Source organism: Carassius carassius, chromosome 5 (genome assembly GCF_963082965.1).
Source record: "Carassius carassius chromosome 5, fCarCar2.1, whole genome shotgun sequence".
NCBI classification, from domain to species: domain Eukaryota; kingdom Metazoa; phylum Chordata; class Actinopteri; order Cypriniformes; family Cyprinidae; genus Carassius; species Carassius carassius.
In genome coordinates, this window is record NC_081759.1 from 38,495,240 (window position 1) to 38,507,953 (window position 12,714).

Genomic DNA, 12,714 nt, shown 5'->3' on the forward strand with positions numbered 1-12,714 from the left:
AAGAGACAGCCCTCTGTTCTATGACGTTCACGTTCAGAGCACGCACGCTACGTTTGACCCTCCTCAGTAAAGATTTGCACTTTGTTAAAAAACACGGATCTCTCATGAACCCAGTGCACGGACGTTGTACTTAGTAAACTAAACTGAAGATGCCAGCGCAAAGTGTACTTATAAGAGATTCCCCTTTTCTGACGAGGGCACTGCAGCAGTACTTGAGTTTGTTAAAGAAATATCCAATCCTTACCAAATCGGTTACGAGGTCAGTTTACGTTTTTGTTAAAGCTAACATTAGTTGGCTAGCTGTAGATTTTTTTTTTCTGGGAAATTCACTTAACGTTAGGTTTAATGAAAGCTGATCGTAATATAATAGACTTAATAATAGACTTGGTTGAACCACCAATCAATTATTATAAATGAACAATACTACATCTACATTTAATTCTGCTTGCAGTAGAATTAGTATAGTAGAATTAATTTTGTTTCTTATTGTTATGCTCAAAACAATAGAACACAAAAGCTAATATACCAGCAGCTTATTGTCATTTCACAAAAATCTTAAAAGCATTTTTTTTCTTGTTAGTCAGAATCTCTTGTTGGTTCTGATCATGGTAGAAATTATTTATTCTAGTTAGTGAATTTACACCTATGAATTGTAAAATATATCTAATGTAAGTTAATGGTAATTAACAATCAATCTTATATTAATACAGTTATTATATATTCATTATTTATTTAATAATTGCATACTTTATTATTAATATATCAGGGAAACAGTAAATCAGTGAGTACATAATTTAATAATAATAATAATGAAATATGAAAAATTAAAGAGGTTTTGTTAACATAATATGTGAGTGCGTACTGTGTATATTTATTACATATATATATAAATATACTGAACATACTGGTAAAAAAAATGTATAGCCTTAGAGCACTGTAAGTCGCTTTGGAAAAAAGCATCTGCTAAATTCATAAAATTATATAAATATTATATATATATATATATATATATATATGTGTGTGTGTGTGTGTGTGTGTGTAAGAAAAATATTGTATGCTTATATTTGAAAAATATATAATGTGTGTATTTATAAATACATAATAGATAAACACAGTAATCACACATATTATGTAAACGAAAAAAAATATTTTGGATGCCATTAATCGAGATTAATCGTTTGACAGCACTATAATATTTATATTAATAATTAATAACTACGAATAATGTTTAATTTTATACATTGAATTATTTTAACTTGAAAATATACCATTTAAAAAAATATTTTATATATTTAAATATATTAATATTTAATATAAAATATTTATAAAAGAAGTAAAATCACTAAACAATAAGCAAAATAAACAAATAATAATAATCAAACTTATTAATAAAATGCTTTGTAGTATTAGCAGTCATATATAAAGATATCCTTTAGCCATTACTTTTTTTTTTTTTTTTTAGCTTAAGCCATGAAGGACTTTGCACTGTTTTTCTATTGGTTGTTTGGTGGGGTGGGGAAATGAAGTCCTGTTAAAAGTAACACTCACTTTTGGACCAAACCAGAGAATGTCTAATTCACACTGCAGGCTGAAACGACTAAGGCTGAACGATTTGGGAAAATAATCTAATTGCGATTTTTTTCCCCAATATTGCGATTGCGATTTAATATGCGATTTGTTTTGTAAAGATTTTTTTATCCTCTTTTTTCCCCAACAAAACGTAATGAATTATTTAAATATGACCAACACAATATTAGATGCATTTAGTGTGAAATGTTCTTTCCCATAGGCTGGGCCTATTTGTTATAATTAAATTAAAACATGTATGACTTGAAATAAATGACATTTTTATTGAACTGCTCGTTGCAGAAACATCTATGGCTTTGCCACTGTGCATTTCAATAATTTAAACAAAGGTATGCGCACTTTGTAAACACTGTGTGCAAAATTTACAGTCTGAAGAAAAAAATAATTAAAAATAATAATTATCTTACTGCTCCAAAGTCAGTAACATTTCACACAACTGCAACAGCATTTGCTTTGAAAATATTTAGTAAAATCAAAATAAATAAAGTTATAAATAAAAAAATGGAGAAATGCACTTTTAAATTAGACAAAAACTATTTGAATATTATAATTTGGAATAGATCAACCTCACTTATCAAGTACACAACAATAACACACCACACAGACTAAAGTTCACTACGAGTATGGCACTGCCAGCTATAATGATCCAACAGTTTTGTTCTCAGTGGCTCACAGGTTTTTTGCTAAGAAAACCAGAATATTGACTTTTGCTGGCTTCAAGGATGAGCGAGTGCAAGTCACAATATTCCCTCCTGTGCTAAAAAGACGCTCTGAGGGAGCGCTTGTGGCAGGTACACAAAGATACTTGCGGGCCATGATGCACAACTGTGGGTAGCTGATCTTGTGCACCCTCCACCAAGCCAAGGGATCATCTTCTCCATCAATGGTAGGAGTCATCAGGTAATTGTTTAACTCTGCCTCTGCGACATCTTCAACAGGCAAAGAAGGAGAGGCTGCACTGGTCTTGAAAAAACTGCCAAGAGACCTCTTCGCCTTTTCCCCCAAGGGCTGTGCACTTTGAGGCATCTGAACAGTTTCAGTACGAGACCTCTTCTCCTATTAGATAAAAACAACAGCCATTAGTTTTCCAGTTAGATTTTACAGAAAAATTGTGTTTTTGTGAAATACATAATTATCATTTACCCGATGATATGTACGCTGTGCTAAGTCTACCATCTCTGTCTTCAGTCGGGTCTTGATAGCAGGGATGTTGTCAGTACTGATGTACTGTATTTTGAACCTAGGGTCCAGGAAACAGGCAACATCCAAAAGCTCCTGGATGTTTGGGTCTCCATATTTATTATTGAGGTATGCTAGGACTTTGGTTTTTATTGATTTAGTCAGGTCAGTGTCCTCAGCATCTTCAGCCAGGACTGATGTGGCAAAAAGGTGAAGAACTGGCTTGAGGTAGGAGATGCTCACATACTCCTCTCCAGAAAGAGCATCAGTAAATTCCAGTAGAGGATGCAGTGCCTTGTGAATCGACTCCAACACATCAATATCTTGCCAGGTTGGGATGAGGGAGCGTGCATATCGATCTCCAGACAATACCTGAGAAATGGCTTTGGCCTGTTCAAGCACTCTAGCAATCATCATTTCTTTAGATCCCCATCTTGTTGGGCACTCCGTTATGAGGTTGTGCTCAGGGAGTTTGAGCTCCCTCTGTGCCTCCATCAGTGCTGCCTTCTTCTTCCAACTGTGGGAAAAGTGTCCCACCAGCTTCCTGCACAGTGCTGTTGCCCTTGACACTCTGTCATCTTTGAGTGCATTTTCTGAAAGAAATAGAAAGTAGTGTATTACACACAATTAAATTTGAGTTTTGTGATTCAAGGCTATCACTATTACACACTCACATTCTCTGTCATTCTAAAATGCACACATCCACACCCCTGTCCTCTCTCTCTCTCTCTCTCTCTCTCTCACACACACACACACACACACACACACACACACACACACACACTTTTTGTGTTTATTTAGAACATGTAAAAAAACAAAAACAAACAAAAAAACAAAAATGCAGGTGGCCATTCCACAACAGACATAAAATCAAAACATAATATTTCAATTTACATATTAGAAAAGGAGTGGGAGGAAATATTAATTTAATGAATCCCCAACTACACATAATTTATATATTTGTATCCAGCTTATTACTAATCGACGCATCTCTCTCTTTTGCGCGCACGCACACACACACACACACACACACACACACACGCGCGACATAACTTACCAATGGCAAGATGTAATCTGTGCCCAAAACACTGGAGCCTCGTCCATTCATTAAGCCGCGCAGCCAGAACCATATTTGACGCGTTGTCCGTCGTGATGCAGACGTGATTCTCCTCGTGGAGATCCCAGCTGGCAAGCCCTTCTCTCAGGCCGGCTGCAATATTTTCCCCTGTGTGGTCGTCTGGGAAGTAGGTAGTTTGTAGGCAGCGAGCTCTGAGGTTGAAATCTTCATCAATAAAATGGACTGTAAGACTCTGGTAAGGCTCAGCTGTGCGGCTTGACCACATATCTGTAGTGCTAGCAAAAAACTCCACCGTTTTAACCTCCGCGGCGACTTTCTCTTTACACTTTTTGTACAGCTCCGGTATGGCAGTCTGACTGAAGTATGTACGGGAGGGTATATTGTACCGTTTATCAAGCGTATATGTCAATGCCACGAATCCAGGCTTGGTCATCGTGCTGAGAGGCATCATATCTTTGGCTATGAACTCGGTTATTGCCCGAGTGATTTCCCCGTGCCGTTTTGAATTACGTTCATACGGAGTGACACTTTCGAACATTTCGGTCAGTGATCCCTGTCTTGAGGTATTTGGCCTGTCTGGCGCACTGGTGCTCGGTATTTTGGTCATACAACTGTCATACATTGATTTGTGGTATTTTTTTAAGTGCTGAAACAAGTTTGTAGTGTTACCCCGTGAAGTCGCAACGGGAGCACGGCATGCTCTGCATAACACCTGAAGCTGTGCAGCATCTTCTTTTTTGAAACCAAAATAGTTCCACACCACCGACGTGCTGTTCCTCTTTGAGATTAAAGTCGCAGCTGTGTCAGTTACTGACTGTTCCGTCGAGGCAGAGGCCATTGCGCTACAGGTTAAAGATGAACTGACAGGATGAAAAGTTGTTGCAGCCGAGTTCTCCGCTCTTTCGCTCGCGTCACGTGCCCACCTCAAATCGCGCACGTAGCGATTAGAAAATCGCATTTTCTCATATCGCGATATTATCGCAAATGCAATTAATCGTTCAGCCTTAGAAACGACCCAATTCCGATTTTTTTGCCCCTATGCGACCTGTATCTGATCTTTTCATGACAGTCTGAACGACACCGATCCGATCTTTTCAAATGTGACCCAGGCCACTTGGGTATGTGGTCCTGAATCCGATACGTATCCGATCTTTTGAAATGCGACCTCCGTCTGAACGGCCAGGCCACATGTATCCGACCCGTACGTCATTGATACTCTACAAACGTCATAATTCTGCGTTGAAGTAGGCGGGAACGAGAAGATAAACTGATGAATTCTGTATTAGTGAAGCCACTCACATCAGTATCCCACCACTCCTGGCTACGACTCCGCACCCACACGTTTCTCTGTACCGACGTTGCTAACACTGCTCCACAAAACGCCATGGCCAAAAACCTTGCTCTCCTCCTTTTTATTTTTCTTCTTAAAACGAGAAGATTGTAATTGTGCTGGCTCCGTTGGGAAAATAACTTTAATATTGCAAAAAGAGATCCGCTGTTGACTACACTGTTGTTGACATCCATGTTTAACGTTAGCTACTTCCGCAAACAACGAGTGACGTCGTTGAGCGTTGAGTACTCTTCTGCGCATGCGGGTCACTTCTGGGACATTTCACATTCACACAGGAGATCACAAAAGGTCGCATTTAATTTGAAATGTGAACGGCCTTGCAAAAAAATCGCATTCAATCCAAAAAAGACTCCCATTCATTTTGCACTCATGGCGATCGCCCCCAGTGGAACTCTGGTGGAACTGCAACCAAAATTCGGTACAATAGGACTTAATAGGGAGTGGGAAGGCTCTCCGTAGACGGGCTCTGACCAAACACAGAAAGACATGTATCTAAATCTTTAGATGCAAGGCCATGTGGGTTCAATGATACAATGACAGTTTTGTTCTTTCTTGCAGTGGTATTCTCTCTGCTTTGGGAAATCTGCTGTCTCAAGCTTTGGAGTACAGGAAAAGCAACAAAGAAAATAGCCCAAAAAAGAAAATCAATGTTCTGGGACCCTTACAGTTTGCAGTATTTGGGTAGAGTAGCAACGCATTTCAATTACACACACCCCATAATCATGTAAAATATATATTTTATTTAAATATTTCAAAGACTACGCATACATTTCACATTACACATAAAATTAATACCAGGAATGTTAAATGACTTACAAATGTCTCTTTTTAATTGTTCTTTTTCAGACTTTTTATCACAGGTCCAGTCAGTCATTACTTCTACCATCTCCTGGAGGTGCTGTTTCCAAACACGGTCCCATACTGCCTGATCAAGCGCCTGCTGCTAGAACGTCTAATATTCGCTCCTGCTTTCCTCTTGCTCTTTTATGTGGTTATGAATGCTTTGGAGGTAATGTTTCATTATAGCTGGACGTCTTTGTGAGATTAATCATGGTTTGTACTTTGTTGTATGGAAAAATATGCTTTCTTAAAAAACAGCACAACAATATTACTTGATTTCTTTGTGTGTTTACACTTACCTCATATTCTGGGAATACCTCTCTATATGCAACTTTGTTGTTACTGAAACATTGTTCTACCATTTACTGTTAAGCATGGAGAAGTTGGTAGTAAGTGCAGTGAGATGAGTGGAGTGTGGATGAAGCAAGTATGCGATTTTCATAACTCTGTGGAATGTGACGCAACAGGACTGATTTTCCTCTGATTGACTCTGCCTGCATATTGTGATGAGAGGAATATAAATGCACATTGACAATATCAATATGATATCCTGAAAATAATGCAAATGTGATCTTTGCAGGGCAAGACTCTTGCAGATGTTCAAAACAAACTTAAAACAAGTTTCTGGCCTGCGATGAAGATGAACTGGAAAGTTTGGACCCCGATTCAGTTCATCAATATCAACTATGTACCTGTACAGGTAGGTGAAAGAACATTCCAACAGTCCTCTCTTCCAAATTGCATAAGATTTCTCTAAACAATTATCTCATTTTCTTTGCACAGTTTCGAGTGCTGTTTGCAAACCTGGTTGCTTTATTCTGGTATGCCTATCTAGCCTCGGTCAGGAAATGAAAGCACAAAACCAGCTACAGCAGGCCTTGGTTGAATCCAGTTTGTGCCTTTAATGGACTGCTGCGCATCGAAACGTTTTAAATGTCTTCCAGGAAAACTGACGGGGATTGGTCGGTTTCTGGAAATTAACTTGTGATGTGGATCAGTAATGAGATTTTACTGCTACTTTCACTGACGGTTAATGAATTGTTGATGTGTTATGAATCATTTAAGAAAAAAATCTGCTTGTGGAAGCACCTGACAATAATGTCATTACTTAGAATATATTGAGCACAAAATTATTTTAGCGGTTACTAATACTCCTGCTATTATCTTCACTGCGAGTTGATGTACATAAATAGCAATGGTCTTGCTAATATATTTTATATAATTTCATAGCCCGATAAATGCATACAATGTTGTTTTTATGACACTTGGTTTAAAATAATTACCAGCACACACACCAATAAAAAATTGATTACAAATATTTTTTATTTCACCTAATATTATGATTTAAAGGCTCTTTACTGTATGCCAGTGTTTTAAAGAGGGTTATATTGTTGTATTTAAAATGTGAAAGGCACATTTCACACCACATTTATAGCAGCTCTAATATTAAGAAATCAAATATACTTATTACTTTTTTTTGTTATAGAAATGAAGTTGCCTCTTTCACAAACACACAATCAGTTCTTAATATTCATGATTGTTTTAAACTCACCCCTAGGCTTGGTTTCCTTTCCAGTGATTATTCAGCAAATTTCTGTTTCCATACTTCAGAAAAGCAGTGAGTATAACAGGCCATAAACATGATGCAAGATACAAACATGCAGGTGTGTACAGAGCTTGAAATCTCATGGACAAGAATTACATCATAGTGAGATTTAATGTGAAATTTTGTACTTCGTTCCCTAATGCTTCTATTATTATTACTTTTACTATTTTTTATTTAGTTATTTGTGTAACGTCCATTGCAGTTATACTCTACACTCAATAATAAAGGTTCCAAGTGTGAGTTTTCACAGTGATGCCATAGAAAAGAACCATTTTTGGTTCCCCAAAGAACCTCTCGGTGAATAGATCACAAAAGATTTATTTAATAATAATCCTGAATCACGTTGACTTTAGATTAGTTGGCAATGAAAACGAAAAAGCTGTTTCATTGACAGCTGCTTACACAACCTTTATTTTTCATTCTGCTCTTGAGTGAATCATTGGTATAAGAGGGTTTTCCCCATGATCACATGACGAGGGAAACCCAGGTGATCCAGACACACCCTACAGAGAGCCACACCCTCTGATATGAGCTGAACATATGCAGCGTATCAGTCTGAGAAGACTCAACACTTTCCATTCATTATCATGTGTCTTATACCACGTTATGTGTTTGGTTTCTGGAGACATGGTACAAAACACTTTGCACAGTTTTTTATGTTGGTGATTAACAGACCTGGACACCACGTAAATTAATAAAATTACACTTTTATTTTATAAATAATTAACATTTACTAGGTATGGCAGTCTTTTTGGGAAATTGTGAATTTAAGAAAATATTATTTAGTAAATCACAATAACCTGAGAACCACTGAACTACAAAAAAGTTTACTAAAAATTTCTTCTTGGGAATGATTGGAGTATTTTATTTTGTCACAGTGAAAGATCATCATGATCAAAGATACAGTTATATACAATGGATTTATCCTCATGAGTTCTGAAGAGGGTTAGGCTACACTTTATTTTAAGGTGTCCTTTTTACAGTGCAATTATACATTTAAGTACTGAGTAAAATTGATTAACTACGTGTACCTTACTATATGGTTAAGGTTAGATTTGCGGTCTGTCTTAAGGTTACTTGCATGTAATTATGCAGAATTTACTGTTATTATAATAGTCAGTAAATGTAACATGTAACAAGGACACCTGAATGTGTTCCCCTGAAGAATTCTGCAGATAAATAGCCAACAATGCATGAGTTCTAAAGACATGAAGAAAAAACACACATTTTGATAGCGAGTATAACAGGCCTATCGTAGCTACATCATTAACAAATCTAAAGAGAACACTTTTTAGTCCTTTTTGCACACATTCACCCGATCATCCTCCTCGCAGACGGAGAGTCATGTGAATGCTGCTTCCTGAGCTGATGTCGTATTCCTGCAACTTTCTGCCGGACTCCAGCTGTCTTCCGTTGAAAATCAGTCTCTGCTGGTCCACGGGGACTCTCTCTTTGCGGTAGATCTTAGCCTGGAGCTGATCTACGGTCTCATTGATATCCACTTCATACGTCCCGGTCTGGCCCTTCTCATTCCTGACGAACACTTGGAAAGGTCCGGGGTTGGTGATGAGCAGACTGACCACTGATCCAGAGTGCAGACCGTAACTGCTGAGGGTTCGAGACTCATCCTCAAGGCTGATACGCGAACCGTTATCGGCAGACAGCTTCTGTTTGTAAGAAGGCTCTCCGAAGATCTGAGAGATGAGTTTCTTCAGTTCGCCAACTGTGGCTTCACCGCTCACTTCCAGACGCTTCACCTCTCCGCCCAGCAGTCTTATCATCAGCTCCATCACCTTTCAGATGAGATTAAATATAAAAGAATTAAAAACTGACAACTACAGCACCATTTAGTTTCTTAAAACTGGAGTCAATGTTAATGCTCAATATTTTCATAGGTATACGGTTTACCTGTCTGGTTGTTTAAATGCTTCGCTGAATATGGCTTTCGCTGAATGTTATCTTCAATAAGTTTTGTAAGATAATGTGCCTCTGGTGAGCAAAGGCATGAATATATAAAGCGTCAGCTCAAGCCCCGCCTCAAAACAATGTTTCCTTTTTTTTTTTTTTTTAAACTTGCTCAGTCATTTTCGGTTTCCATTCTCACCAAATCGCTGATGTAAGTCCCGAGAAATCATTGATCAACAGGATGTTCAGAGCAAATAGGCTACTAATAATAATAAAATCAGATATGAAATATAAATTTATCCATTCATTCATTCATTCATTCTTTTATTTATTTATTTATTTATAAATCTCGTTTAGCTGAATTTACGCAGCCAGCCATTTGTGGGTCCCAAAACATTCTAAAAATAGAAATAACCTTTAAAGAACGTTCAGTGGGCGTATTGGTTCCCTGCAGGTAATAATAATAATAATTTTAAAAAAAACACCTTCTTGCAACGTTCTGTTTACCCGCAGATAATTTTAAAACTCGGATGCAAAACAAACAAACATCCTAAATAAATATAACAAACAATAAAAAAAAAATCTAAATAAATAAATAACCTGCAAGAACGATAAAAACTCTTGGGGAACGTTCTGTTTTGTATCTTCCCACTGAGCAAGCGACGTCTGTGGACGTACAAAACAGGTTGATATCACGTCCGTCCGTCCAGGCCATGATTTGAACGTCCATTGACAGCCAGAATTAGTCGATTCATGACACTGTGAATTTATGTCCAATCTGGCCATAATTTAAACGTCCACTGACAGCCAGAAGTAGTTCAGAAAAGACGTTCATACTGACTATAATCTGGACGTCCGTTGACATCCAGAAACAGTCCATAAATGACATGAATAAAGATGTCCAATCCGGCCATAATCTAAACGTCCACTGACAGCCAGAACTAGTTCAGAAAAGACGTTCATTCTGACTATAATCTGGACGTCCGTTGACATCCAGAAACAGTCCATAAATGACGCAAATAAAGATGTCCAATCCGGCCATAATCTAAACGTCCACAGACAGCCAGAACTAGTTCAGAAAAGACGTTCATACTGACTATAATCTGGACGTCCGTTGACATCCAGAAACAGTCCATAAATGACGCAAATAAAGATGTCCAATCCGGCCATAATCTAAACGTCCACAGACAGCCAGAACTAGTTCAGAAAAGACGTTCATTCTGACTATAATCTGGACGTCCGTTGACATCCAGAAACAGTCCATAAATGACGCAAATAAAGATGTCCAATCCGGCCATAATCTAAACGTCCACAGACAGCCAGAACTAGTTCAGAAAAGACGTTCATACTGACTATAATCTGGACGTCCGTTGACATCCAGAAACAGTCCATAAATGACGCAAATAAAGATGTCCAATCTGGCCATAATCTAAACGTCCACTGACAGCCAGAACTAGTTCAGAAAAGACGTTCATACTGGCTATAATCTGGACGTCCGTTGACATCCAGAAACAGTCCATAAATGACGTGAATAAAGATGTCCAATCCGGCCATAATCTAAACGTCCACTGAACAGACGTTCATAGGCTATAATCTGGACGTCCGTTGACAATGTTGAAGATTTTATTATTTAGAAAATAAGCAATTTACTTATAGGCCTACATTTGTACACTATTATTTATTCCCTTTGTGTGTATGACTTTGGTTGACTTTGGTAGCAAAGGCCTGAAAACCAAGGCCTGAGAATGTTATTTCAGTAAAGACACCTGGTACAAAGTCTCACCCAAAAATAATCTAAAGGAGGTGACCATATTTGGAAGGGATGTGGGTATATTATCTGTGAAACCCCACAGAACTGGAGTGTCCTTTCTGCAGGAGGCGCTCGGCTTTGTTTGTTCAAATAAAGTCTAATTGTTTCTGGCATCAAAGATCTCTGAAGTCATTTTGCCAGAAAGATTGATTGAAAGACTGAAACTACAACAAAATCCAGAAACGGTCCATAAATGTGAATAAAGATGTTCAATCTGGCCATAATCTAAACGTCCACTGACAGCCAGAACTAGTTGAGGAAATACGTTCATATGGTTATAATCTGTACGTTGACATCCAGAATTATTCGACAAATTATGTGAATAAAGATGTCCAATTTTGCCACAATCTAAACATTCGTAAACATCCAGATTTAATGATTGAAAATATGTTAAAGGCCGGCCACTGTGGCCTGCCCACTATAATCAAAAGGCTGTTAAAAAAAACAACCATCATCATTGTTATAACATTTCCAGAGTCCCTCAGTCCAATTTCCTAAAGTCTTTCATTCCAGATTAAGGTCCTTAAACACTGCGCAGCCTGTATGGCTTTTAAGTTTTTCTTATAGAACTCAATACTCAAAATATATTTTCATTTCATGTTTAAATCTTTAAAAAAAGGGCTGCATAAAATTTACATTTGTGAATACATTTAGCTAACAGAATTTTTTCAGATTTAAAAATTATCAATTTTCTTTTTACATTCATGAAAACATTTAAATTCAAAGTTAGGATTCACATAATATTTTATAAAAATTTACAAAATGTACCACCAAAATATCCACGTGAAAGACAGTTCCAAAATAAACAAGCTTCTCCTTTGGTGTGCACCTCCAAAAATGAGTAACCCTAATTCGTGTCAAGGTGACGGAGGCCAAGAACATGGTCAACTGGTCCTGTGTTGATCAGCTGTGTGGAGTAGTCACTGAATTTGCAAAAAAACACTACAATATGCAGTAACATTTTGAAATTAGATCTTCAAAATCAGACTTATCATATATCACTCCGAAACGGTCACAACACTGTAGGAGCGACGCCATAGTTGACGCTAGTTCCTTGTCAATATCACAATTGTATTGCATTCAACCCTCTACATAATTTTATTATTTTGGTCACCTTGCTCTTTTAAACTTAGGCAGGTCAGTCACAATTTTTTTATGATCTGATCATCTCTGAGAGGTAGGCCTATAGGATACAGGCAGGTTGGCACAAATTGACAGATCTGGTCCCTCAAATTCAAGGCGAGGAATAAACCAAACAATAACTGATAATGTGAGTTATAACCACATGATTTTTGGGAAGTGGGAATGGTAGACGTTGACACAAATACTTCCAGTCCGACTATTATTCTAAAGTTTTT

At 37.5% G+C, this 12,714-nt stretch overlaps 3 protein-coding genes across 3 annotated transcripts; 1 reads left to right on the top strand and 2 right to left on the bottom strand.

The window, feature by feature from the left end:
* The first annotated feature begins 38 nt into the window (after positions 1–38).
* Positions 39–7,355, top strand: LOC132140468 (peroxisomal membrane protein 2-like). Its single transcript, XM_059549253.1, has 5 exons — positions 39–259; positions 5,754–5,876; positions 6,042–6,204; positions 6,616–6,735; positions 6,819–7,355. The coding sequence occupies exons 1-5, from the start codon at positions 150–152 to the stop codon at positions 6,885–6,887; spliced, it is 585 nt and encodes a 194-aa protein (XP_059405236.1). The 5' UTR covers positions 39–149; the 3' UTR covers positions 6,888–7,355.
* LOC132140467 (E3 SUMO-protein ligase ZBED1-like) lies at positions 1,610–4,794 on the bottom strand. Its single transcript, XM_059549252.1, has 3 exons — positions 3,824–4,794; positions 2,731–3,359; positions 1,610–2,643 (listed from the first exon to the last, which is right to left on the bottom strand). Exons 1-3 carry the CDS (start codon positions 4,680–4,682, stop codon positions 2,257–2,259), a joined length of 1,875 nt encoding a protein of 624 aa, XP_059405235.1. The 5' UTR covers positions 4,683–4,794; the 3' UTR covers positions 1,610–2,256.
* Positions 7,356–8,881: 1,526 nt separating the features above from the next.
* LOC132141574 (uncharacterized) lies at positions 8,882–9,686 on the bottom strand. The gene is made up of 2 exons (XM_059551219.1): positions 9,550–9,686; positions 8,882–9,434 (listed from the first exon to the last, which is right to left on the bottom strand). The coding sequence occupies exon 2, from the start codon at positions 9,429–9,431 to the stop codon at positions 8,961–8,963; it is 471 nt and encodes a 156-aa protein (XP_059407202.1). The 5' UTR covers positions 9,432–9,434; positions 9,550–9,686; the 3' UTR covers positions 8,882–8,960.
* Between the last annotated feature and the right edge of the window lie 3,028 nt (positions 9,687–12,714).

Excerpts from the sequence above, each read along its gene's own strand:
- LOC132140468 (XM_059549253.1), top strand. The coding sequence starts at position 150 with ATGCCAGCGCAAAGTGTACTTATAAGAGATTCCCCTTTTCTGACGAGG. Across the intron at positions 6,205-6,615 it reads TGGTTATGAATGCTTTGGAG|GGCAAGACTCTTGCAGATGT; the intron begins GTAATGTTTCAT and ends TGATCTTTGCAG. Across the intron at positions 6,736-6,818 it reads TCAACTATGTACCTGTACAG|TTTCGAGTGCTGTTTGCAAA; the intron begins GTAGGTGAAAGA and ends TTCTTTGCACAG.
- LOC132140467 (XM_059549252.1), bottom strand. The coding sequence starts at position 4,682 with ATGGCCTCTGCCTCGACGGAACAGTCAGTAACTGACACAGCTGCGACT. Across the intron at positions 3,360-3,823 it reads CAGATTACATCTTGCCATTG|AAAATGCACTCAAAGATGAC; the intron begins GTAAGTTATGTC and ends TATTTCTTTCAG. Across the intron at positions 2,644-2,730 it reads CACAGCGTACATATCATCGG|GAGAAGAGGTCTCGTACTGA; the intron begins GTAAATGATAAT and ends TTTATCTAATAG.
- LOC132141574 (XM_059551219.1), bottom strand. The coding sequence starts at position 9,431 with ATGGAGCTGATGATAAGACTGCTGGGCGGAGAGGTGAAGCGTCTGGAA.